The following is a 26,833-nucleotide window of genomic DNA, read 5'->3' as shown; positions in this document are numbered from 1 at the left end:
CTCGCCATGGACTTCTGACAAGGTTTCTCTTGGTCAGTGGCGTAATGCGTTTTAGATAGTGTATGACAGCGATTTTTAGACAACGCGCTAGAACCTCCTGGTGCATTGTTTAAAAATGAGACGTGCAAAATACTAACACGAAATGCAGCATCAGAGATAAGGTGATGCGTTTTCACATGATTTCAAGTTTAGGATATATCTTAAGTTAATGCTTAAAGATTAGGAAATGTGTACTCCCTCAACTCCTTAGGTAGATCATTCCAGAAGTGTGTGGCTCTGACAGAGGAGAAAGGAACAGAAGAGAACCGGAGACATTCTGCATGATGGAGAGAGGAAGGGCAGTGGCCAGAGAGGGGGGGGGGGGTGGTCCACTCAGATAAATATGTTTTACAGACAGTAGGATAAACATGTTTTACAGACAGTAGGATAAACATGTTTTACAGACAGTAGGATAAAAAAGAGGGGGGCGGGGGGGTTAGAAGCAAAACTGGTGGTATCAAGTTAAGAAAGAAAGCAACATGAAAGAAGAATAACCAATTTAATTGAAACACATTTTCATACACTCGCTTTTTACACGTGGATGTGATTGAAGAACTCAGCAGCGAGTCACTGCACACAGCTTATGGGGAGAGGGGTTGAGGGTGATTCCTAAAACCGCTGTGAGGGCCAGCTCGTCCTCGGAGACGCCAGGAGGAGGAGTGAAACGGAAGCGTTGAAGAAGAGACGCGAAGAAGAGGAAGAGTTCCATCCTGGCCAGACTCTCGCCCAAACACGCCCTGCGACCTGAGACAGAGTGGATAAGGATTATTCTAATACTCTCGCCCAAACACGCCCTGCGACCTGAGACAGAGTGGCCAGACTCTCGCCCAAACACGCCCTGCGACCTGAGAGAAAAAAACAGCACATTTTCATTTTGGACATGTACACAGCTCAAGGGACAGGCTATACCGTACCTTGCATGCATACACATTCCATTATTCAATAAAGCCAAAATCTGTGTAATTACTCTAAAATAAATACTTTAATTCTGCAAATTATTGTGAATCTCCACAGGATCTCCATCCAGAGGGTATGAAGCTAATACTCTCTGAATGTGCCCACACAAGCATCTATGTCGTGCAGAGACTGCCAGTCAGACATGACAGTTTTTCCAAGTTGGAATAGTATGATTAAGGTGATGTTGTAGGAAGACATTTAGTGTACCTTTACATTTAGTGTACATTTAGTGTTTTGACAACTGATAACTGATTATTTCAAGTGTACAAGAGCCAAGCATGCCAGGTTAATCTGAGATCTGAAATTTCAATTGTTGCCATAACATTGTAGTTACCCATCTTGTACAGTTATGTCAAAATATAACATTGTGGGAAAGGACTCCTTTAATGTCTCGCTGTGTTAAAGCACACATACTACTACACATATTACCAGTGATACACACATCAGAGAGCTTGCTCCCAACTTCTCTGGTGCTCCAGTGAAATGTGTTTCTTGGTGTTTTAATCCCCCAACGCTGTATTCAAGGCAGTGCTGCCTGGAAGGCGCTACGGTTAGGCATGGGCTAAGGTTAGGATTAGGTGCCTTTAAGTCGATGGTGGTAGCGCTGCCTGGAAGATGACGTTGGGGGCTTAAAACACCATCGAGCATGAAATGTGTACCTTATTAAACAGCCGATGAGTGCAATTTGCTACGGCATGCTGTGAGAGCTTGTCTCTTGATTTGCCTCCCGGAACATACAGTATCCACTATGATTAGTAGGGACAACAGGTGTACTTCACATGGCCAGATGCAATCACAATTAAATAGAACATAAAAATGATGGAGAATAAAAAGAATATTGTTGCTTAACTAAATGTGATCAGGCATTGAAAATGTGTACCTGCAGAAAACAGCATACTACCTCTTGTTAAGTGCATGACTGACTCGCACTGTGTAGCTGCAGAAAACAGCATACTACCTCTTGTTAAGTGCATGACTGACTCGCACTGTGTAGCTGCAGAAAACAGCATACTACCTCTTGTTAAGTGCATGACTGACTCGCACTGTGTAGCTGCAGAAAACAGCATACTACCTCTTGTTAAGTGCATGACTGACTCGCACTGTGTAGCTGCAGAAAACAGCATACTACCTCTTGTTAAGTGCATGACTGACTCGCACTGTGTAGCTGCAGAAAACAGCATACTACCTCTTGTTAAGTGCATGACTGACTCGCACTGTGTACCTGCAGAAAACAGCATACTACCTCTTGTTAAGTGCATGACTGACTCGCACTGTGTACCTGCAGAAAACAGCATACTACCTCTTGTTAAGTGCATGACTGACTCGCACTGTGTAGCTGCAGAAAACAGCATACTACCTCTTGTTAAGTGCATGACTGACTCGCACTGTGTAGCTGCAGAAAACAGCATACTACCTCTTGTTAAGTGCATGACTGACTCGCACTGTGTAGCTGCAGAAAACAGCATACTACCTCTTGTTAAGTGCATGACTGACTCGCACTGTGTAGCTGCAGAAAACAGCATACTACCTCTTGTTAAGTGCATGACTGACTCGCACTGTGTACCTGCAGAAAACGGAAGGAAAGCGTCCCTCCTAACAAACTGGCCCTGGTCGTCCAGGAAGTGTTCTGGGTGAAATGTGTCAGGTTTTTCCCATTCAGATTCATCCCTCAACACGGAGGTGAGCAGAGGAATCACAGTGGTGCCCTGATGAAAGGACAGGAGAAGAGAAGACACAGGGGTTACTACTCACCAACGGGGAGATATAGAATTACTAAATATTTAGGAAGTTAGAACTGTAGATGATCGAAGCAGATGACAAATGTAGATGTCTTATTTAACTGTACCCTCTGACTAAGAATTCTGGACACACAATTTTGAACCATTACATGTTGCTTTGTATTCATACAAATGCAATCAAATGATTATTTTGGGTGGTCATTTGGAGAGAAGTCTGAGTGAGGGGGGGACATCTTTTCAAGTTTGGACGAGCTAATAAGGGAGATTTTCTTAATATATATATATATATATATATATATATATATATATATATATATATATATAAGTACTTTATAATTTATAAGTAAAAAATAAATTAATCTATAAGTACTTTATTACACCACAAACAACAACATCAAAGATCCCAGAGCTCCACCTTCTTGATAAAGAAGCCCTGGAAATGAACATCACAGCTGGTGGTGTGAGGGAGACTTAAAGGCACGATGTTGGCGTATCTCTGGATCTCGTGGATCACAGCGTCCGTGTAGGGCAGGCTCTTCCTGTCTTCCACCATTGGCTGCCGGCCACCAATCACCCGGTCAAGCTCCTCCTGGGCTCGGGCTGCATTTGTACCAGGGAGAAAGACGTAAACGTGTAGTAACTAAAACTTGTCAATCCTGCAAAAAACATAAATTAAATCTAATACTACTAATGCATTTCTGAAACTAAACCGGAATTCATCTGAAAGACTTAATAAAAATAAAAACTATTTAACTTTATAATAGCTCAGGCAAAGTCCTTTTAGGCAAGTCCCTCCACTCGGCGGCCATATTGCCATGCTTTTTGGGCACTCATTGATGTGCCCCTCTTACCCTGTATGTGGGGGTACTTGGCCATGAGCAGCAGCCCCCAGCGCAGAGTGGTTCCTGTGGTGTCCGTGCCAGCTCCGAACAGGTTCGCCGAACAGATGACCAGGTTCTCATCGTGGAAGAGGTAGTCGTTTTGGCCTGATTTCTGAAAGGTTCACTCAGAGACATTACATAGTGGAGTGCGCGGAGCCTCTGTGTGTGTGGTGAACCCCATAAGCAGCACAATTAAAAAGGACAACTCCAGTCTAAGCACAACCTAGGGACTATTTTAACAAAGTTGTTCTTAGACTGGAGTTGTCCTGTAAGTGTGCTGCTTACTCTGTTCACATTCACAAGTCACATTATTGTCCTTTAATAGAAAATCACAGTCAACTATCAGACCTAATCAACTCTCTGAAGGATTGACTTGAAAAGATGTATGAGACTTTACCTCAGTATTTTGCTGGCGTATGAGGAAAGAGTCGACAAAGCCACGGCAGTCCTGTGGGTTTAGAGTGTCCTGCAGGTTTCTGATATAGCCCTGCATCTCCTTAATATTCTCACCAACATTCTTCATGACATGCACGACATCCTTCAGCCACGGTTTTAACCACGGAAATAAATTGTAGAGCTACAAGAAACACACAAAATACCATGAAAAATTAATCTTAATAAAGCATACTAAATGATGAGTTCAAGGACAGCTTGCCATCATGATGTTATACAGGGATCTGACACAGAGCCAAGGTCAAGGAATACAAGGATACAAGGAAGTTTATTGTCACATGCATATAGTTACTGGAAGTAAGAAATGCAGTGAAATTATGTCTGGTGTCTGGGGGGGGGGGGGGTAAAAAGTGCAGTAGAAGAGGGGTTTAGTAGATTAAGTGGCAAGGGCTGCATAAAAAAGGTGGGGGAGGATTGGGATTGGGTGGGGGGCACCAAACATTAGAAAAGTCTAATGTTCTTGAGCTGAGATTCTCAACCTTACATTGCAAAAACTGCTTATCTAACCAAATCTAACCAAGTGTTATTAATCTTATATCAAGATAAAAAAAATATAGTTGGTATTGTTTTCAGTATAAAGAGACTTACCTAGCACTTTCTTGTGAAAACATTTGACTTAATTTAAAAAAAGTTTGACTTATTTTAAGACATCTCATCCTGAAAACAAGCAAATTTTTCTGCCAGTGCGTTAAAGGAGAATTCCGGTGTGATATTGACCTAAAGTGTGTTGAAACATGATACCGAGTGTGAACGTATGTCTCATAGCCCATCTCGGCTTGTCCCCTGCACTCCAAAATCTGGCGCTAGTTAGCCGATGCTACCAACAGCTTTTTCAGTGGTGGTGCTTCGGCATGGGGCTAGCCATGCAAATAAATCACTGTTTTACACCGTTTACGAGGCTCAATGTATCTCCACACTTCATTGGTAGACTTCCGAGGGCCCTGACATTTAAAATGAGACATTGAGAACTTTGAAAAAGCACTGGTAGTTTACTTACAAGACGATTTACAGTATCTTCACGAAGTTTAGCGTTTGCAGCCATCTTGAATTTAGTCACGATAAGTCGAGCGACGAGTAAGAATGAACAGGTATGATAAGGGATCAAATTCCAAAAATAATTCCGTGGAAATGCATGGATTCCAGTTGCTGCTACTGGAAGAAACTGGAATCCATGCATTTCCACTGAATTATTTTTGGAATCTCTAGGATGTATTCCAGTTTCTTCCGTAGCAACCATCAATTTAGAACTAGTACCGGCAGTTTGTCCTGTGAGTTGAGAAATTAGTTGATATGTGTCGGAAGAAATTAGTTCTACAAACAAGACAGTTTTAGCGATTAAAACGCTTAAATTGTAACAGGAAATGAGCACAATGCAAGTGGCAACAGTGGAATAAGCGGGATAATGGACTCCACGGTGGTCTGTTCACAGAACCACCACAGAACCACCGCTTCGCGTCTGGGCCGTTTTACAACCTCGACCGTGCATTACCTTCTGTGAACAGACCACCGTGTCGTCCATTATCCCTTACACAAGATTAATAACACTTGGTTAGAATTCATTTTTTGCAGTGTATTGGGGTTAGGCCAAACCAAAACGGCAAACCACACCGACTTATGGTTTCTGATTATTAAGTATGTCACAGTGTGTTAATTCTTATGTATGTATGTAGTAGTATGCAGGGGTGTTAATTCGTATGCCCATATTTTTCTGCTGACTGAGCTTGTGGGTTTGGGTTTTTGGCTGTGGGTTTTTGAACATTCTAACATAAGATTCCGTTCCACAACAATTGAAGGTTCTAAAATTCTATGTTAAATTCAATGAACCCAGAGCCTTGAATGAACCCAGATATTCTTTAGAACGTTCATTTTCCAACATTCCCTTCACACCGGTGTTAACGGTACACCAGGGTTAAGTGAGAAGCAGTGTTATTGACACATTTAAAAATAGCCCTATAGCCTAATTCATAAGCCTGTATAACCGCACTGGGTTCCTCGAAACTCCACGGCACATCGGTTGAGAACCACTGTTCTAGAGAGCACGGGAGAAAGCAGCAGAAGACTGTGGTCATTTGTCGTCATAGATACCTGTACAGATGGGGAGCCCACAAGCCGAACGTTCTCATTGGCTCGGTCCACCATAGCTTTAAACTTGGGATCGTCATACTCAAATCTGCTACCGTACACGATACCAGAGATGATATTGGAGACAGCATAGTTCACTGGCTTGGCTGTGTCAAATGCTGCACCTTAATAATGCAAACCAGAAAAGTTTAAACAAAAAGTCCTTGATAAGAGTTTAATGTTTTTTTTTTTTAAATATACATATTTGTTATTTATTTTCAAACACCTATTTTCACAATAGAAAACTGTAATACCTCTGTATTATCATTATTTGCCCTGTGCAATACACAAGAAGATTTGGACATAAAGGAATGTTTATTTAAAGGCGCAGTCAGCGATGCGCAAGAAGTCACGTTTCTTTATATTTATGTTTAGATTTAAATTTAAATTTATTAGCAGACGCTTTTTCCCAAAACAATGTACATTATATTTTGACCAAGGACCAAACAAACACTCCAGGGAGGGAGGTAGCTCTCATCTCCCTTCAGTACTCCCAGAGAAACTCCACACAGAGATTCACTTTTCTTTGTGGGACAGGCTGCCCCCACTTATTTGTTTGTTTTCCAGTTTTCAGAGCCTGACTGACTAGACATTTTTTACAGTGCACGGAAAAGGCAGATGGTGGGAGATTGTAGCCTGGGTTTTCCCATGCTGCTTACGCGCGCAATTTTATTCACACTGCTAGGCAGCCTGGATTCCATGGACTTCGTTTTCACCTCAACGAAGGAACCAATCACAGAACGGAGGGGGGACAGCAAGACGATGACGACACACCGAAGCGGTTATGAGCTACATGTACAAAATCATTTGATAGACATTCGTAGCGCCCAATAAATGGCTCTGGGCATTCGTAAACCACGTTTCAAATACATGTAGTTCGCACACTCCATCTCAATGAGATGAGGTTTGGTGTTAGCCAGGCTAATAATAATAATAATAATAATAAAGCTTTATTTGTATAGCACCTTTCATACACAGAATGCAGCTCAAAGTGCTTTACATTTGAAGCATGTAACACAATAGTAGTCAGTCAGTCATTATCAATCACTTTTCTTTGCTGTTTATGATATGCTCAGCAACATATCAAAAATATAGAAAATGACGTCATAAGACTGGCAGCCTTAACCCTCTTACCCCCCACAAGCACGCCATATGGCAACTGTGGCAAGGAAAAACTCCCATATTCCAGGAAGAAACCTTGAGCAGAACCTGACTTAATAGGGGGAGCCCATCTGCTTCTGGCTGGCTGCGCCCTAGGGAGGGGCTAGGGAGATTGCTGAATGTGACAAAAAAATGTATGAGGTTAAGATCGCCGACTGCACCTTTAAACATTCCCTAACACTTAATTGAAAAATACTTCCTAAAAGGAATGATGTATCTATTCATTGTAGAGCAAAGGCAATTTACCACTGCCATACATTGCATGGTGAATATTTAGTTTTAGTCTTACCCTGCAATTTTTCAAATACTTCTATCAGGTGTCGAGCCTCTTCTTTAATCTTCTCCTCACTCCTCCTCTTTCCCATCCCAAAGTCACGCAAGTTTGAGAGGGCAAAACGTCTCATCTCTTTCCAGTTCTCCCCATTAGAGAACAAGATACCTGTGCAGCATCATGATCATGGAAAAGCTGCATTATAAGCTACAAATTAAATAGGTTAAAGATTAAACAGACTGGCCCCAGCAGTGGCGCGGCTGGCTGGGGCGCCTGCACCGTACGCCGGGTTCGATTCCCTCCCCGTGGTCCTTTCTGGATCCCACCCCGACTCTCTCTCCCACTCACTTCCTGTCAATCTCCACTATCCTATCTAATTAAAGGCATAAAAAGCCCAAAAAATATACTTAAAAAAAAAAAGATTAAACAGACTAAACTTTCAAATAAAATTTTTATGACTTGATCACAAGAAAGGACTCACTAGTTTTGTGCATATGAAAGATAGAACATGTAGCCTAGTGAGACATTAACCAACAAGAAAACAATGCTGCAGCGCCAGGCAAAAGCAAAGGTAGACAGAGGCATTTTAGTAAAGTCATAACCGCAACCATGACCTTTTCACACCATAAAGTTGTAGAAATGCCACAAACATTGCAGGGATCTCAGTATTTTTTTGTCTTTGTACTACAGTTATATCTTATATCGGTGTTGCTACTACAATACAGTGAACTACTCATGGATGATGAAATTCACATTCTCACATTCTCATTTCATTCCAAAGCCTATACGTCTACTAGAAAGACTGATGCACATGAAACTGTCGAGGTCATAAGCTGTTGTACTTTACCATGGCCTCTGTTGAGATCATAAAATATAGGGGTGATATCTCTGTCCCCAAACTCCTCTGCATGGTTCACAAGTGCTTGCTTAACAGTCTTGTATCCTGCTAAGACAATCACTTTCTTAGGGCCAAGGTGAATGGTAAAGACAGATCCATACTTCTTGGAGAGCTGCAGAGCGACAAGCATCAGTTAAAATTTACTAACACACACTTTAATTTTATATTAGTGGCATGTATGTATGTCAAGTACCACACTAGCATGGATATCATTAACCAACTGATGTGAAGACCTTGTGGGCCTATAAGTACTATGCTACACAACAATGCTAAAAACAATGCTATAAGCACTATTCTACACAACTGCAACAATACTAACCTCACAAAGTGACTCATAGGGCTTCTTTGGATTCAGCAGCAGCAGGTTGCCAAATATTGGCAGTGGTTTGGGTCCAGGAGGTTTCTCTCCTTTCCCCGCGTTGCTTCCGCTAGAGAAGTGAAGATAGACAAACAGCAACAAGAACACAGCAACCAGAGCAGAGGATGTGCCAGGGATCTGAAGAAGTCCCTCCAGGATATCCATACTGGCACTAAAAGGCTATGGTCAGAAAAAGTGTTAGTAAAGAATACTTTGGATATTCAAGACTTTGTAGAACTAAACAAAAACGAGCGCAGAGGCGGCCAACCAAAGCTTCCGATGTTACGAAAACAATTCTATGCCGCGTAGACTATCCTCACGGGACACCTGAGCTCCCCTGTTTGCTTCACTACGAGTTGCCAAGTCTGCCTACTATAAGCCACCTTGGGATTTTAACAGTGCAAAGTGTGTGTGTGTGAGGAGGTTCTCTTTGGAGAAATGATGGCTCTGGTGAGTGCGCCAGTAGGCTTAACAGCCATACAAGTTGAAAAGCATTTTAGAGATCGAGTATTTAAGAGAGAATGAAGTAGGCTACGATAAGATTCCTAAAGTTAATTAGGATTTGCTTCTGTAGTGCTACATTGGGGAAAATCCTAATTTATAGGCTTCCTATCTCAATTCGACTTCAGATTGGACGTTTCTGTAAGACCCCATGGCGTGAAATAGCTACACATTCCTTTCTTGTTAAAAGAAATGCAGCATCGTTCTCGTCAGTACGGAGGCTACTGGATAAAGACAGAGGCAGACGCACGCCAGCTAAACACAGCATCTTCAGAACTTTGTATTTTACGTGTGTCTGCCAATAAGCTACCCATACATCAATTAGAAATGGGAAACCTCCGTGAGAGTTAACTTTGAAATGAATGGTGTTCACAGTCAATGGAAAACCGACCAGTAGCCTACCAGGGGCCTGTACTACGAAGCGGGGTTACTGGCTTATCTGGGTAACTTCGAGAGTAACTTGATCACGTGTGGCGTAACTTTGATTAACCCGTAATAAGAAAGGTGGATAGGTTTTAACCGAGGTATGCTGCCATGGCAATTTACGCTGCATCACAAACGTGCTCCGAGCAGGTTATGTTCTTGGTTAACCCGAGTTTCCGTTAACCACACCCTTTATAAGTACCACCCCTCCGGTAACAATTCGAGACAATGTCGGCGTAGCCTACCTGGATGATCCATACGACATTGGACCGCAAATCGTCAGGGGCTCTCTTCGCAGGGCGAGGGGTTTTAGAGACATATATATATATATATATATATATATATATATATATATATATTATATATAGTCTATATATGGCGGTCTCTAATATAGATAATCTGACAAAGATAACGAATTCCCTCGGCTGACAATCTATATCTTCATAGAGAATATCGTCCGATATATATATATATATATCTATGAAGATAGGTCTATAGATTGTCAGCCGAGGGAATTCGTTATCTTTGTCAGATGATGACGTCTCTAATGTCACCCGTCATAGCAATGCCCTTACGTGGACATTCATGTATTCCAGGTGATGCTGAACATCTGAGCAAGAACACTGTATGTCCGAAAATAAGTCGGACATAGGCCTAGCCTGTATGCTGAACATCTGAGCAAGAATAGTCTAAAATAAATTGGACATAGCCTACAGTAGGCCTAATAAATTAAAATCATCATTTTAACAAACTTCTTGAATTGAAGGTCATATTACTGTACCCTGCACATAAAGGCTACACATTTCCACGGCACCAGAATCCGACCAAATGCCTCCCTCAACCCTCAACCCCTCCATAATCGGCCTTCCACTATTATTTGCGATGGCCAACTCCTCTGCTACTGTAAAACACTCTGGTGCCTTACAGTAGGCTAGTGTTCAAAGACACCTTTTTCTTGTTAGCTGTAAAACAGAGGCCAAGTGAAGGCTATAAGCATACTAGGCTTACATGTTTTCATAATTAAGAAATATTAATGCAAGCTATAACTATATAAACCTACTATTCTGAATAATGTGTTTGTGTTTCATTTTCACCTGCTGCCATGTGCGTTTGGCAATGGTGTTGCATCTGAAATGTTCACAGGATTAGGCATAGGCTACACTAAATCAGTCAATGGGGGCTACTTAAACATTCAATTATCCTATTACTGTAATCTATATGACCACTTCTGAATTGTGTTGCATCTGTAGGCCTAGGCATTTCTATGAACTCAAAATAGGCAATTTAATTATTTCAACTCATTTCAGACATTCCGCAAGCTATTAATCCTCCGTAACACATATTTGAAGAACATGTGGAAATAAAACTTTACTTTTAGGCATTTAGGCTACCCGATCTGCAATACGTTGCCAACAGCCTTGCCTTGCTTTGTTCACCGACGTATTTAATTTTTTCGTAGAGTGGGTTTTAATTTCTCATAACTTGTCATAATAATTGTGCATTCCTCATCCGTAAAATAAAGTGATCGCGTCATCATTGAAAGTGGTGACTTGTGCTGCAACCCGCCCCTTTTATGTGAACGCGCATAAACTCCAATTAAGTTAACCCCGGCTCAACAAATCAACTTCATAATCAGCGTCGTAGTACCGATTAACACCACTTAAGATAACCAGGTTTTGTCAACCCCGGTTTAACAAAGTAACCCTGGGTTACATCTGGGTAGGTTAAGTTCCCTTTGTAGTACAGGCCCCTGCATGCATTTTTTTTCTAGAGCCGAGGGGTATTCCAGAAAGCAGGTTTACTGGCTTAACTGGGTATGTTAACCCAGAGTTAGCGGTAAACCTGGGATTTCAGTTCCAGAAAGCTCAAAAATGATCAGGCTATGTAAGTAACTATGGTAACATAGGCTCTGAACTGAACTGGGTATGTAAACCCAGAGTAAACGGTAAACCTGGGATTTCAGTTCCACAAAGCTCAAAAATGATCAGGCTATGTAAGTAACTATGGTAACATAGGCTCTGAACTTAACCTGGTAGGGGTAGGTTTTGTTCAGGTTATGTTCAATTATATTCGGTTATTTCAGTGCATGTTCAATCAGGCCGCTATTTTTACACTTGTCACACAATGGCGTTTCATTTTGACGAAGGTCCGATTGACAAAGAAGCACAAAATCATGTAATATTCATCCGTGCAATTTACCGTGAGAGGGCGATAAGACCACGACATCACATGAAAGCCTATCCATTCTTTTCCAAACGAGTGTTTCAAGAGCGCTAGACTTTTCAGGCTGAATCCTAAATATAGGCTACTTGAAAAGCATTCTCCATCCCTACATTACGCATGGTGGATTAGAATAGAATAAAATAAATCTTTAATTTAGCTAGCCATAGTGGCTACACCATAGTGGACATTTGTGTTTGGCTTACCAGACAGATGGACAAACAACATCTCAGACACATTGAATATATAATTAAAACAAGTACAGTACAAAAAAGAGGAAACATAGCCTATAGAAAATTAATAAATAAGATTAAATATCTTAGGCCGGTTAGGCTATGCATGTTGTCACTAAGTTTGGTTAAGAATGCTGATGGCATTTGGGATAAAATATTGGTTAAGTTTGGTTAAGAATGCTGATGGCATTTGGGATAAAATATTTTTTTAATAGGCTACACACGCTCTCCGACTGGGAGTTTTTGTAGTGTTGGAGACGCAGAGCATATCGGCAAGCTGTCAGTCGGTGCGTAAAGTTTGCCTTGCGCTAAAGGAGTTCCTGCGCAACTTCATTCGTTTTCCTGGACACAAACCCACGAGGATCATTAAAGTGTAGTTTCACCAACTGGCAGGTCAGCATCACTTATAAAATTTTCCAAATGTGCACCGAAATGTGTCCAATAGGCTACCCATGCCTTCCGACATTCACCCTTCCGATGATGGAGCGCAAAAGTTTAACTTGGCCCACAGCTGCAGAACCCGCGTTAAAATAGAAAATTACATTTGGGATTCTCAAAGAATTCTATGGCGCACTCAATCTGTGACAAGGTAGGCTAGTTTAAGAAAGCATCATTCAAAGCAGTCAATAGGCCTACACGTGATGTCCAGTGAATTATTTAATTGTGCTTTTGACATTAAATATGCTATCTTAAACATACGCATTAACACGGTCAGTTAGACTATTCTCTGCCAAGCAAGGTCTCGGACGCAGGCGCTTAAGTATTACTCTTTTTTTTGTTATTACAGTTCTCTCCTCCTCGTAAGCCTCGACTACTCCGCCTCTGAAAAATACGGTGCTCTTCCTTTCGCCGGTTTCACTCATGGTTTCGACTCTCAATAGATGATGCCTTTATAAGTTCGCCGTGAACGCGCACAACTCTAGGTTATCTAACACAGGGTTGATTGAACTAACTGGTAACCGGTGTTTTGGAACCGACAGCTCGGGTTTAGTCGCCACAGGTTCAGACAACCCAAAGGTTAAGTTTTATCTCAGTGTTTGTTAAACCTCCTTTCTGGAATACCCCTCCGTTTGTGCTTGTCTTGAGCCTGGTTGCTTATTTCTCTCCCGATATCTGGCAACAGTGATGGGACAGCTCAAACAGTAGACTAGTTTACAGCAATCTCGAAAAACCAAGGTGACCGTAATCGTCAACAAACAACGTAAACACGAGCAAATCGACTAGTCCACAAATTCTTAATCGATGATGGACACAAAAACAAACCTCCTTACCTCACCTGTGGGGTATACTACGAATCTCGATTAGTGGGTTAGCGAGGTATGTTGCGCTCAAAGCCAGGCTATGCTGTGACACGAAAGTGGATCTGTTATAGTGTCTATATCACCATAGTATCTTGCTGTCAACCAAACCTGGTCGGGAGGAGGTTATGTGCTAAGTTATAGCTCAAATCGTGTAATCTACTGCCCACTGACCAATCAATTGTCTTAAAAACGAAGTTATCTCACGTGTCACTGGGCTCCGCCTCTACTAACATTTTGGAGCTCGATGTGCTGTGCGTGCAAATATCCCACTATGGACGTGCATACCATACAACAACTGATGACAATTGATTTATTTGATGTTATAGGTTAGACACAAAAAATGACCGCAGTGTAGATTAAGCTGTCGCCCATGAATGCGGGAGTAATTGTTTTTAAATAGAGGCAGTCTTGTGCGTCTCCACGTTACACGATTGGCCAAAGTCATCCCAACACCGAGAACGCGCACAGATCTGAGCTGAAAGCCTAGCTTGACAAATATATCACATAACTACAATCGTAGTATCCCTTAACGTATACCCCTTGAGTCAAGGCTTTGTCAAGCCTCGATATGTCTACTTAGCCTAGATATGTCTAACGTGCTTCGTAGTATACCCCACGGATTATGGTGACTGGCTACTGTGTTATCTTGCAATGTTGCCCAAAGTAGGCTATCCTATCATGATTCAGTTTACAGACGTTTCACTGATTGCTGCCAGGCTGTGGCCGCCTCTACTTGAAATGTCTTATTATTATGAACGCCAGCAAATAAATAAAATAAAAAAGTTCAACTATGAGATTCGAACTCGAATGACAAAACTAGAACTATAATCTGCATATTATATGTTCTGAAGAAGTCCAGACAACGACTCTACTTCCTTCGTCAGCTAAGGAAATTCAAAGTTTCTACATCCATCATGAAGGTCTTCTACACTTCAGCGGTTGAGAGTGTTCTAACTGGTAGCATCATCACCTGGTATGGGAACTCCACAGTTAGAGATTGTAGTACTCTGCAGAGAGTAGTGCGCTCAGCTGAACGTACTATAAGAACTCAACTCCCTGCTCTACAAGATATCTATTCCAGAAGAGTACTCCTAAGAGCCCAAAAGATTCTGAAGGACTCTTCTCATCCTAACAATGGATTATTCCTACCGCTGAAATCAAGAAGACGCCTATGTAGTCACAAAGCCAGAACTGAGAGACTCAGGAGAAGTTTTTTATCCCCAGGCCATCCGAACTCTGAACTCACACTATACTGACTTTGCACACATTCACTCCTCAGCACTCTCAAACATTTCCCAACTCTGAACTCACACTATACTGACTTTGCACTCATTCACTCCTCAGCACTCATGACCCCCCCCACACACACCTACAAGACTTTTAGCACTTTTACATCCCTCTCCCTATGCTACAGACCTTTTATTTTCTTATTTCATCACACGTCAAAACACACACACACACACACACACACACACACACACACACACACACACACACACACACACATATCTGACTTTCTCCAACTTTTGCACACTTTTTATTTATTATTTTTGATTTCTCCTCCATCTACCCATGTCCTTGATTGCCTAGCCTTTCTGCCCCCCCCCCCCCCCCAATACACAGCACATTGTCTCATGAGGAAGCTTCTCCAACACACATATTGCACACTGCCCTCTCCCCACATACACAGCACACTATCCCATCTCCCCTGTCATCCCCCCAACACACACACCAAGACCCCTGGCAGTTGGGTTAGCCCCTTGAGCCGTGGATCTGCCCAAGGTTTCTTCCTTGGTAAGGGAGTTTTTCCTTGCCCCTGTTGCTCTTGGGTGCTCCTTGTTGGTGCCCCCCACCCAATCCCAATCCTCCCCCACCTTTTTTATGCAGCCCTTGCCACTTAATCTACTAAACCCCTCTTCTACTGCACTTTTTACCCCCCCCCCCCATTAATGCACAAATAGGCTGACACCAGACATAATTTCACTGCATTTCTTACTTCCAGTAACTATATGCATGTGACCATAAACTTTCTTGTATCCTTGTATCCTTGTATTAACCTGATGTATATCACAACGAACGTGAAACACGCATTGAAACGCACAATGTGCAGGATGCCTTCATTTTACACAAAATTTTACATATCACAAAAGATATGTAATATCAAATATCACAAGATACACGTAGGCCTAGGCTATTTACGTTCATGTTTTGACATGTTAACATAGGTTTGAGATGTATTGGATTATATTTTAATAATGTATTTCTTATCAAGTGATAAATTGCATATGTGGCTCAACAGGTTGATGCGTTGACAATGTTTTTTTACGGGTTCAATCCTCGCCATTCACAGTTTTTTAAATTTATACATTTTTAGACCAGCAATGCTTCCTCAATTTCGGCTGAAGATAGACTAGGTGGCCGCGGGCAGCCTGACCAGCAGTCAGTGAAACGTAAAAACCATTAAGCCTAGACGAGTTACCATGATCAACTGTGTTAACCTGCTACAAACACAATAACATACTAGGTGAGCTCTTTTACTTGTAGGTCTAGTAAATAAGTATGGCCAATTTCGCTGGGAAGTGTCAGCCTGAGGGGTATTCCAGAAAGGAGGTTTAACAAACACTGAGATAAAACTTAACCTCTGGGTTGTCTGAACCTGTGGCGACTAAACCCAAGCTGTCGGTTCCAAAACACCGGTTACCAGTTAGTTCAATCAGGGTCGGACTGGGAGCAAAATTCGGCCCTGGCAATTTACTCCTGGACCGGCCCACCACTGGACCGACGACCCCCCCAACACACACACACACACACACACACACACACACAAAAACCTGATTCCCCCCATAAATAACAAACACACCGTATTATACTGTAGCAACACTTCATAAACTGAACCCAAACATTTAGATTTGGACCTATAGCCTAATCACAATAACACAGGGGTCCGGGGGTGTCTCTCCGTTTTATACTCCTGGAAACCAAGAAAAAAAAGTGTCCAACAATTTCTTTTTTTTTTGTGATTTCCTTTCTATTTAGGATTAAAAAAACATCTTACAATTTTAATTTTTTTAAATTTATTTTTATTTTAAATTTTATAGCATGTCCCCTGTGGTGGACAAAAGGACCATTTTACTATGAAAAGGTAGCCATGAAAATAGACAAAAATGGACAAATTATGCTTTTAGTGATATTAAATTAAGGGTAAACCTAACCAAATATAAGGGGAAAATGTTATTCATCCTTCTAGACTACTTCATTTGCCTTTTTGGACAGTTGTGTTTCTTTTTTCTGGATTCTTCATTTCATTTTCATGTTTTTCTTTCATCTGCGAGAATTCATTTTTTAGTCTTACTCTTCCTCGCTATCTTCTTGAGGCATTCTTCTAGAACGTATGTCCACTACAGAGGACATAGGTCTATGGATTGGTTCTCAGGAGCTTAAAACAAAATTATGGTTGCTACACCATTTTAAAGTGATTTGAAATTGAGAGGGACAGGATTCAGGGATAGGCTACTGACAGGCTCATCTTCTGTCTGTCTCACGTCATGTTACCCCATGCATTAAACCACATGTCACTGCTTGACTAAATGAAAAATATATGTTACTGAACATGGACATCGTCATAGTTGACAGAAATTGCGTTTTGTGCCAACATGTTGTAGAAACACAAACACAGCCTTTATTTGGTACAAATATTCTCCTTTCCTTTGGTTATAGTCCGCGATTCACATTAACTGTAGGCTATCACCACAAGTGTAGGCTATACTAAACATTTTTGCCCTAGTTTGTGTGCCGTCATCACATTTTTCAAAATTAGGCTACCTTCGTTAGGCTACTAACCTACCAGTTGATAGCCTACTTTTTACCTGTATCGACTCGCGATTGATTGTGCATCTAACACTCTGTGGAGAGACCACTTTCCAAGTTTCACTTTCACTGTCGTTGTGAGCTAAAAGGCTAGGCCTACTATATGGGAAATACTTTGAAGTTCCTTTTAGAGTAGGATCAGCTCCAAAAATGAATGGGTTTTCTTTAACCTGTGCTACACTTGTCCACCAAGTTGTGCGAAAATTGTAGGCTACCCGTAGTTTTTTTTATGTTGACAGAACCGCACTACATTAGCCTACATGGTGCAGTAAATGGAAGCTCTTGGTAGCGCGTGCAACTAACGTCTATAAAAACAATATATTTATGGAATAAAACTAGACCTCTGATTGCTGTTTACGGTTAAACTACGATAATGTGAACACCAGCCAGCATGCACTGGAACTAGCGGCTGTTTTGACAAATCCACTTGAGGGGTGGGGCAGGGGGGCGCGATCGTAACACACACTGAACCAGTCATGAAGAGGCCAAAATGATTGACCTGTCACTCCCCAAGCCAAATGGATGCAACTGCATTTATAGGCTAGGCCTAGGCCGCAAATAGGCTAAATATTTTTTTTTTTTTTTTTTTTTTTAATCCCGGAGGTCACCGGCCCACATGTGGACCGGCCCACCGGGCATTTGCCCGGTTGTACAGATTACCAGTCCGAGCCTGAGTTCAATCAACCCTGTGTTAGATAACCTAGAGTTGTGCGCGTTCACGGCGAATTTATAAAGGCATCATCTATTGAGAGTCGAAACCATGAGTGAAACCGGCGAAAGGAAGAGCACCGTATTTTTCAGAGGCGGAGTAGTCGAGGCATACGAGGAGGAGAGAACTGTAATAACAAAAAAAGAGCGCCTGCTTTTAATACTTAAGCGCCTGCGTCCGAGACCTTGCTTGGCAGAGAATAGCCTAACTGAGCGTGTAAATGCGTATGTTTAAGATAGCATATTTAATATCAAAAGCACAATTAAATAATTCACTGGACATCACGTGTAGGTCTATTGATTGCTTTGAATGATGCTTTCTTAAACTAGCCTACCTTGTCACAGATTGAGTGCGCCATAGAATTCTTTGAGAATCCCAAATGTAATTTTCTATTTTAACGCGGGTTCTGCAGCTGTGGGCCAAGTTAAACTTTTGCGCTCCATCATCGGAAGGGTGAATGTCGGAAGGCATGGGTAACCTATTGGACACATTTCGGTGCACATTTGGAAAATTTTATAAGTGATGCTGACCTGCCAGTTGGTGAAACTACACTTTAATGATCCTCGTGGGTTTGTGTCCAGGAAAACAAATGAAGTTGCCCAGGAACTCCTTTAGCGCAAGGCAAACTTTACGCACCGACTGACAGCTTGCCGATATGCTCTGCGTCTCCAACACTACAAAAACTCCCAGTCGGAGAGCGTGTGTAGCCTATTAAAATAAATTCTATAGGCTATGTTTCCTCTTTTTTGTACTGTACTTGTTTTAATTATATCTTCAATGTGTCTGAGATGTTGTTTGTCCATCTGTCTGGTAAGCCAAACACAAATGTACACTATGGTGTAGGCTAGCTACATTAAAGATTTATTTTATTTTATTCTAATCCACCATGCGTAATGTAGGGATGGAGAATGCTTTTCAAGTAGCCTCTATTTAGGATTCAGTTGAAAAAGTCTAGCGCTCTTGAAACACTCGTTTGGAAAAGAATGGATAGGCTTTCATGTGATGTCGTGGTTATCGCCCTCTCACGGTAAATTGCACGGATGGATATTACATGATTTTGTGCTTCTTTGTCAATCGGACCTTCGTCAAAATGAAACGCCATTGTGTGACAAGTGTAAAAATAGCGGCCTGATTGAACATGCACTGAAATAACCGAACATAATTGAACATAACCTGAACAAAACCTACCCCCTACCAGGTTAAGTTCAGAGCCTATGTTACCATAGTTACATAGCCTGATCATTTCTGAGCTTTCTGGAACTGAAATCCCAGGTTTACAGCTAACTCTGGGTTAACATACCCAGTTAAGTCAGTAAACCTGCTTTCTGGAATACCCCCCTGGTTAGTGGCGCAAGCAGGTTAATGTGAGGTTATCATGCAAGTAGTTTAATTTAGTAGTGGTTCGAGACCCACGTGGAGTTTATTTAGTTTTATTTATTTGGTGGCATATTCATGGTCCAGAGGAGTATTTCACAAAGGCAGAATTAAGACATCCAAGATAAGTGATAAAGCGAGGTTTGACATAGCGTTGTCTGGTCATCCTAGCTAAACTCGTTTCACTAACGCCAATCCAAGATGAGTAGGAACAACTATGTCAAGCCAGGTGTAAGTAATTCAGGATGTGTGCGCGTTCTCGTTTCTGCTCCAAAATGCCCACGGTTGGAATAAAAAAGACGCGGAAAATAGCGTCATTCACACAAAGTGATCAACCGCTTTTGATATAGACTAACAATTAAGTAAAGTTGTCCTTTTTGGAATGGGGAATCATGGCTATTTCTGTAAAACAGCGGAAGTAGGCGTGGTAGACCAACTGAATGCAAATTTACGTATGCACCCACGAGTGCTTTCTTGTCTCGGCACGCAACGTCATTAAGAAAGCGCTTGCCTCTGCAAAGATGGACATAGTATGATACACCTTAATATTATAGTTGAAAATATCTCCGAGAACTTGCCCCTCCACTTCCAATCAACTACAGTAGGCTATCCATCAAACGTCTATCAAAAAAATAAGCAAACAAAGAGTACCTAGGCCTATGTTAATAATTATAAGGCTATCACAATTAAATTATAATAACTATATGGCAGTAGGCAGACAATCTTGTTTTGTTTTGCGAGCAAATACATTTAGCAAATAGTTTATAAATGGAATAAAGCTCCTTAAAAATTAGTACGGAGGTCTGATGTGAATGACAGCTAGCTGAACCAATAAGACGACATAATTACCATTAGAATTAACTTAGCTTGGCTGTTAGCCTGGTCGGGGCCAGGCAGAGAATAAATCCCCATGGTAACTTATGTGCCATCTCTTTTGTGAAACCAAGTCAAGGCTAAATTCATAGATAGATAGATAGATAGATACTTTATTGATCCCCAGGGAAATTCAAGAATTTGGATTATCCAGGATAATCTAAAAATCCCAGCTTAATCCCTTATCTAGGTTTTGTGAAATACCCCTCTGCGCATGTAGCCTAGCCTACTACAGACAACCTGACACTTCCAACGTCGACACATCGTGTTGTAGGAAGCTTTATTAAACAACAAAGTGCAGCATCACAAACATGTCTATTTGAACTTCAGTTAAACAGACGAATCTGCGGCCAGGTATCGGAGGCTAAATCATCAGCTGAACCAGCCCGTTTACCTAGAGCCGGATCACTCCCTATTAACTCCATTGTACCTGCAATCTGCTGCAGTTCCGCTAGGGGCAATCACGAATAAGTGCAAAAACAATGGGGGTCTATGGAGCTAGACGGCTAAATGTGTCTCTTTCACCTGGTTGTCGTTGAAAAATCGAAGATTTGATTGTGGTTTCTGCAAGCTCAATATGGATTATAGGTGAAAAGTTGAATGAACGAGTACTTACGTCCTTTCGATTTCTTACAGGTTGGGTCGTTGTTGCCCACAACACACTAGCTTTCTGCTAATGAATGACGTCATCGACACATTTGAAAGGCTTTTTAGAACAAATAAGTGACTCAAAAAATATAATACTCAGCGGTGTGTATTTTCTCTGCCCCCTCTTTCGCATGCAACATTCAAATTTCTGGGCAAAAAATTATATCTCGAAAAAAGTGGATTTGAGGGTTACAGCTCCATAGACCTCCATTCATTCTGCACTTATTCGTGAGCGCCCTCATGTGGAACCAGAAAAGGAACTGCAACCAGTTCAGAAACCGGAAGTTTCCCGAGAGTGGCGGTTGTCCCCTTATTAGACATTCTCTGGCTGAACACACCTGCAAGAGAAGGGGGCGGTTACGTTAACTCCAGAGGCAAAGTAAACAGTCCAGCAGAGAATGTCTAATAAGGGGAGAACCGCCACTCTCGGAAAACTTCCGGTTTCTGAACTGGTTGCAGTTCCTGCTGTGGTTCCACATGAGGGTGCAGAATGAATGGAGGTCTATGGAGCTGTACCCCTCAACATCCACTTTTCTCGGGATATAATTTTTTTTCAAGTACTTTGAGTATTGTATTCGAAAGTGGAGGCAAAGAAAATACACTTGGTTGAGTATTATATTTTTTAAAGTCACTTAATTGTTCTAAAAAGCCTTTCAAATGTGTCAATGACGTCATTCATTAGCACAATGCTAGCGTGTTATGTGCAACAACGACCCAACCTGTAAGAAATCAAAAGGACATAAGTACTCGTTCATTCAACTTTTGACCTATAACCCATGTTGAAGTTATACAAACTACAATCAAATCTGAGATTTGTCAACGACAATCAGGTGAAAGAGACCAATTTAGCCGTCTAGCTCCATAGACCCCCATTCATTCTGCACTCATGGCGATCGCCCCCAGTGGAACTCTGGTGGAACTGAATCCAAAATTCAGTACAATGGGACTTAATACGGAGTGGCCAGGCTCTCCGTAGACGGGCTCTGAGTCCAGCCAGTTAACATGAAAGCCAGTTACCGTATAACACCGGCAAAGATTTTTACTATCCCAGAGCTAACTTGCAATGCTTCAATTAACACCCGGATCTCCTTATATGGGCAAAGATGGCAGCTTGGGTTCTTTGGTTTTTTAGGCAAACTTCAGAAGTCTATCTTTAAGATGAAAGATAATGTCATCTTAGTTTAAAGTCCAGTTATCTGGGGGGATTTCTGTCTGGAAAGCGCAATGTACCCAAAACCACATAATTCTAAGTATATAGTAAAGTATAAATACTGTTTTGATCCTGTGAGGGAAATTTGGTCTCTGCATTTATCCCAATCCGTGAAGTAGTGAAACACACTCAGCACATAGTGAACACACAGTGAGGTGAAGCACACACTAATCCCAATGCAGTGAGTCTGGGAGCAGTGAGGGGTTAGGTGCCTTGCTCAAGGGCACTTCAGCCGTTCCTACTGGTCGGGGATTGAACTGGCAACTCTCCGGTTACAAGCCTGAAGCCCTAACCAGTAGGCCACGACTGCCTGAATTCCTGCAAGTTTACCCAAACATTTATCCACCACCAGGATTAAAGAAAGGAGATTGCCCAATCCTAGTGCATGTATCAGATTCTAAAACCCTTTGTGAGCTAAATTAGGGCAACTTATTATTCACTCTTTCAACGTTTTACAACAGCTGCTTGTTTTGTTTTATTTTGATCATTTTGGTAGGCCTATTGGATGTCGTTGCATTCCATCTCATTCTATCACATACATTCCAAACCACTGTCAAGTGGCATTCATGTCGTTGCAGCAGTGTATCGGTAGAAATTCCTACTTGCTTTAGGGTAGCCTACTCTGAATAGACAGCAATTACTGTTGTCTTGTCATATAAGTTACTTCAGCACTTGCATATGAGTCTAACAGTTTTGCCCAGATTAAATGCCACCCTTGACATTTAAGCATAGCCTTCATTTTTCTGTTGAATGTTTAAGTCTTAAATTGCTTCTATTCAGGAGTAGGCCTGCCAAACCAGTTCAACAGGGAAGGTGGAGCACCACTTTCTGATGCAGACTGCTATTGTCTTGTTTTTTTTTTTTAAAGTAAAACTGGAATCCTCTGTAAGGACTATAGGTCAGAGATCATCCTTTATGGGGCTAAGGTACAACAAAGGTCAAGACAAAACACTAAGGTATACAGACTTATGGTTACTGACTAATCATCTTACACATTATTATATACGGAGCCCAGGAGATATTTTTGTATATCGAGAGAATGTGCGCTCATTTTACTAAAGTGTGGTCTCATTTTACTAGATTGTGTGCACAATGTAGTTTATTGTGTGCTCATTTGACTAAATCCTGCGCATTGTACTAAGTAGTGTGCTCATTTTACTAAATTGTGCTCTCAATTTAGTAAATCATATACACCCTTTACTAAATTGTGCACACAATTTACTACATCGTATGCTCATTTTACACACATTTAAATGATAGCACAATTTCGTAAAATGAGTGCACTATGTAGTAAAACGTGCGCATAATTTAGTAAAATGAGCGCACGTTTTCTTGATGTCACCAAAAAATATCTTGCAATGACACCTCCAGGGTTCCGTTATTATAGGCTATAACAAGGGTGATCACTTTAATGCCCATCATTCTTTCTATACATTGTTCATGAGGTGAGACCACAGCAATAGGCATATGCTCATATGATGTTGATTGATCTTTTTAAATTAAGACGCTGTTCATTGGGTTCCTCAAAATTCCATGGCACACCATACTTTGCCTCGACACACCAGTGTTGAGAACCACCACTACAGGTTTATCAATTATTCTATGTGGTGTATTGTGTAATTTATAAGCCTGTAAGCATGTCAAATAATAATAATTATTATTTTGACATAATACATGTCAAAATAGCTGTTGTAGTAATGTTAACAGTTTCACAGACAACATCTGTTCTTTACTGGTGAATGACAGACCGTTGCATTTATTTTTGTGAGGGCATATCGTTGTTAGGAGTAGGACTTCGGGTGGATGTTGGGAGGCAACTGCATGTTCCAACAGACATGGTGTTCCATTCTGAGAGTGAGTGTATTGTCTGAAGGAAGAAGTTAAAAGTATGCAGAACTGTAGGCTGTAAAACGCAAACACAAGGGAATGAGGCTGGCAAGAACACACAAGACCAGTGGAGATCAGTGCTAGAGACTTAGTAGAGCAGGGGTGTTAAACATCAGGCCCACCAGGAGGTTTCATACGGCCCCCCCAGATGTTTTAGGTAAGAAGGGAAAATGAGAAAAAAAAGATATTCACATCCAGTTGTCTTCAACAATGTGTATAAGCAATATCTCTATGATTTAATAAATGATTAAACCTACCACTACAAACCATCCTCAGGAAGGTAAAAGCGGAAAAACTAACATGGAAATAGGGCATTTCAAGAGAGAAAGAGCGGTATATGACAGCAGTGCATTATTTGTACTTATTTGCATATAAGTGATATTAAAAAACACTCTGATACCAATGCAGAAAAATGGTAATGACGGCACCCCATTAGGTCTCATTCCAACAAATCCAGCCCACTGCCCAATAGGAGTTGGACACCCCTGTAGCAAACACACAGCGCTACTGTTGGAGTTTGGTTTTCCAGGAAGGTCACTAGAAGGAGTTTTAAAGGAGCTATCTGAGGCTGCTGAAAAGGCAAGCCAATGGCTATGGCTGAGGGTCTCACAGACTACTTGGGCATCATGTAATCTGATTTGACTCGGAGATGTGTGAAATTGTTGCTGTGAGTCTGGGATGGTATTTGTTGGTACCCAGACTCTACCACAAGGTGTCAGTATATAGCCTCTACAGAGTCTACTACCACGTTGATAACAGGTTTCATCATGAGCCATATTTCTCAACGTAAATGTCATGGCAACCAATAGTGACAGGACAGTGAATCACAGGATACCACAATTTAAAAGCGCTCAAAATTAAAAGTTTTATTTGGAACATTATTCCATAGCAGTTTACCCATCTTCTGACAGCAGCAACAAAAATAAAATCTAATTATTGTTTTTGAACAAAACCTTACTGTCTATAGATGGTTTCCAAAAAATGCACTGAGAAGCATTTTACAAAAATACACTGCACAAAGTCCTAATTTTCAATAGCTAACTTCAATTCAAATAAATAGTGAACAAATCCATTTTGTACATTTGGAGACTCTTTTAGGTCCACAAATCGGAGGACAAGGAAGTGTTTTACCACACCCTCCCTTATCGCTCTCCTCCCCACGTTTAATGACAATTCTGGCAAATTGTTTAGGACTTTTCTGCAATATACATATATTCTTTAACAAGTCACAACAGTGCATTCTTCAGCATTCTCTATCAAAAAAAGTAACAACATAATTAAAATGAGTAATAATATTACAATAATAATTATAATCATGATGACAGAAGGTACCCCTTTTTTTAAAGCAACACTGATATAGGCGGATAATAAAGGGCTTGCTATTGACAGTGAAATATACATTACATTCCTGCTGAATGGCATTGGCAGTAAAGACTTAATTAGACTAATTAGACCTGCCCTAAAAACATAAGTGAACTTAATTAATGAAATTGACTGTCGACTGGACTCTATACATGTAAAAAAATATAAACAGATAGATGGCTTTCTGTGTGTACAGACTAGATGCACTCCTGACCTACTCCAGTTGTGTGTGTGTGTGTGCGTATGTGTGTGTGTGTGTGTGTGTGTGTGTGTGTGTGTGAGGGAGGGGAAAGCAAAGACAGAGAACAGGTGACCGATAAGATGGAGATCACACACACACACACACACACACATCACAGTTTCTCCTGAGCATATTCATACGGTCTACAAAAATTAGAAAAGAAATCCAAAGCATCACTGTGGTTTATGGCTGTAAATACAATTTAAATAGAATAGAAATCCAAAGCATCGTTGTGGTTTATGGCTGTAAATACAATTTAAAAATAAAGCAAAACACAGTGGGATGTACTGGACATGAGATTCAAACAAGAACAAACAAAACTCACAAACAAAACACTGCATGCTGGTCCTATGCAATATAGCAGCATGAGCAAGAGTAGCCTAACCAGGGCACTAGAACCAGGGCACTAGAGTGGGAGAGTAACATTTTCCACAGATGATAAGTGTGTGTGTGTGTGAGTGTGTGTGTGAGTGTGTGTGTGTGTATGTGTGTCTGTGTGTATGTGTGTCTGTGTGTGTGGGGGGGGGGGAATTAGAGTTAGGGCTTAGGGTGGGAGAGTAACAATTTGATAAGTGTGTGTGGGTTTGTGTGTGTGTGTGTGTGTAAGAGAGAGAGAGAGAGAGTGTGTGTGGGTTTGTGTGTGTGTGAGACAGTGTGTGTGAAAGAGAGAGAGAGTGAAAGAGAGAGTCCGTCACAGTGTGAGAATGAAGGTGTGTCTATGAGTTTGTGGGAGGGAGACAGAGTGTGTGTGTGTGTCTGTCACAACTGGAGGGTTGAGTGGCAAGCCTGTCTGCACAGATCCTTTTGAAACACATTACAAAATGTTCTCAAAAAAAAAAAAAAAGCTGAACTCCAGATGTTCAGAGAAGCATGAGGTTCAAAGAGCATGAGGTTCAAAGAGCAAAATAAATCTATAGGTCAAAGGTCGGCGGCGTAATTCTCAGGGCATAAATGTCGGTGGGGTGGGGGCCTGCTGGACTCCCTTCCATAAAGGTCTGGTTCAGTGCAAGAGCTGGTTTGAATTTAGTGAGCAAAACTGGGAGAATACAACTCTGTGGCGCTCAAACTCCTCTTTCCCTGATTCATTCATCTGTTCAGTCAGTCAG

General features: G+C 41.3%; 2 protein-coding genes across 12 annotated transcripts in view; both read right to left on the bottom strand.

Annotated features, from left to right (window-relative positions):
• Positions 1 to 543: 543 nt before the first annotated feature.
• Positions 544 to 13,713, bottom strand: LOC121705653 (cytochrome P450 2K1-like). Of its 4 annotated transcripts, none has more exons than XM_042086785.1 (10): positions 13,527 to 13,713; positions 8,840 to 9,058; positions 8,470 to 8,632; positions 7,641 to 7,790; positions 6,155 to 6,315; positions 4,014 to 4,193; positions 3,587 to 3,728; positions 3,151 to 3,335; positions 2,561 to 2,702; positions 544 to 783 (listed from the first exon to the last, which is right to left on the bottom strand). In XM_042086785.1, exons 2-10 carry the CDS (start codon positions 9,041 to 9,043, stop codon positions 596 to 598), a joined length of 1,515 nt encoding a protein of 504 aa, XP_041942719.1. In that variant the 5' UTR covers positions 9,044 to 9,058; positions 13,527 to 13,713; the 3' UTR covers positions 544 to 595. The 4 variants fall into 4 exon arrangements, with proteins under 4 accessions (XP_041942719.1, XP_041942723.1, XP_041942720.1 ...); XM_042086789.1 differs by having other exon boundaries at positions 6,155 to 6,309; XM_042086786.1 differs by having other exon boundaries at positions 13,532 to 13,713.
• An 11,251-nt stretch (positions 13,714 to 24,964) lies between these two features.
• Positions 24,965 to 26,833, bottom strand: part of sun1 (Sad1 and UNC84 domain containing 1) — a 63,962-nt gene continuing 62,093 nt past the window's right edge. For all 8 annotated transcript variants that reach the window (XM_042086727.1, XM_042086730.1, XM_042086726.1 and 5 more), the window contains one exon: positions 24,965 to 26,833. This exon is cut by the window's right edge and continues 421 nt beyond it. The gene's annotated coding sequence lies outside the window, so the exon portion shown is untranslated.

Source organism: Alosa sapidissima, chromosome 3 (assembly GCF_018492685.1).
Source record: "Alosa sapidissima isolate fAloSap1 chromosome 3, fAloSap1.pri, whole genome shotgun sequence".
Lineage (NCBI taxonomy): Eukaryota > Metazoa > Chordata > Actinopteri > Clupeiformes > Clupeidae > Alosa > Alosa sapidissima.
The sequence above is the reverse complement of the archived record's forward strand: the minus strand, read 5'-3'. Positions and strand labels throughout refer to the sequence as shown.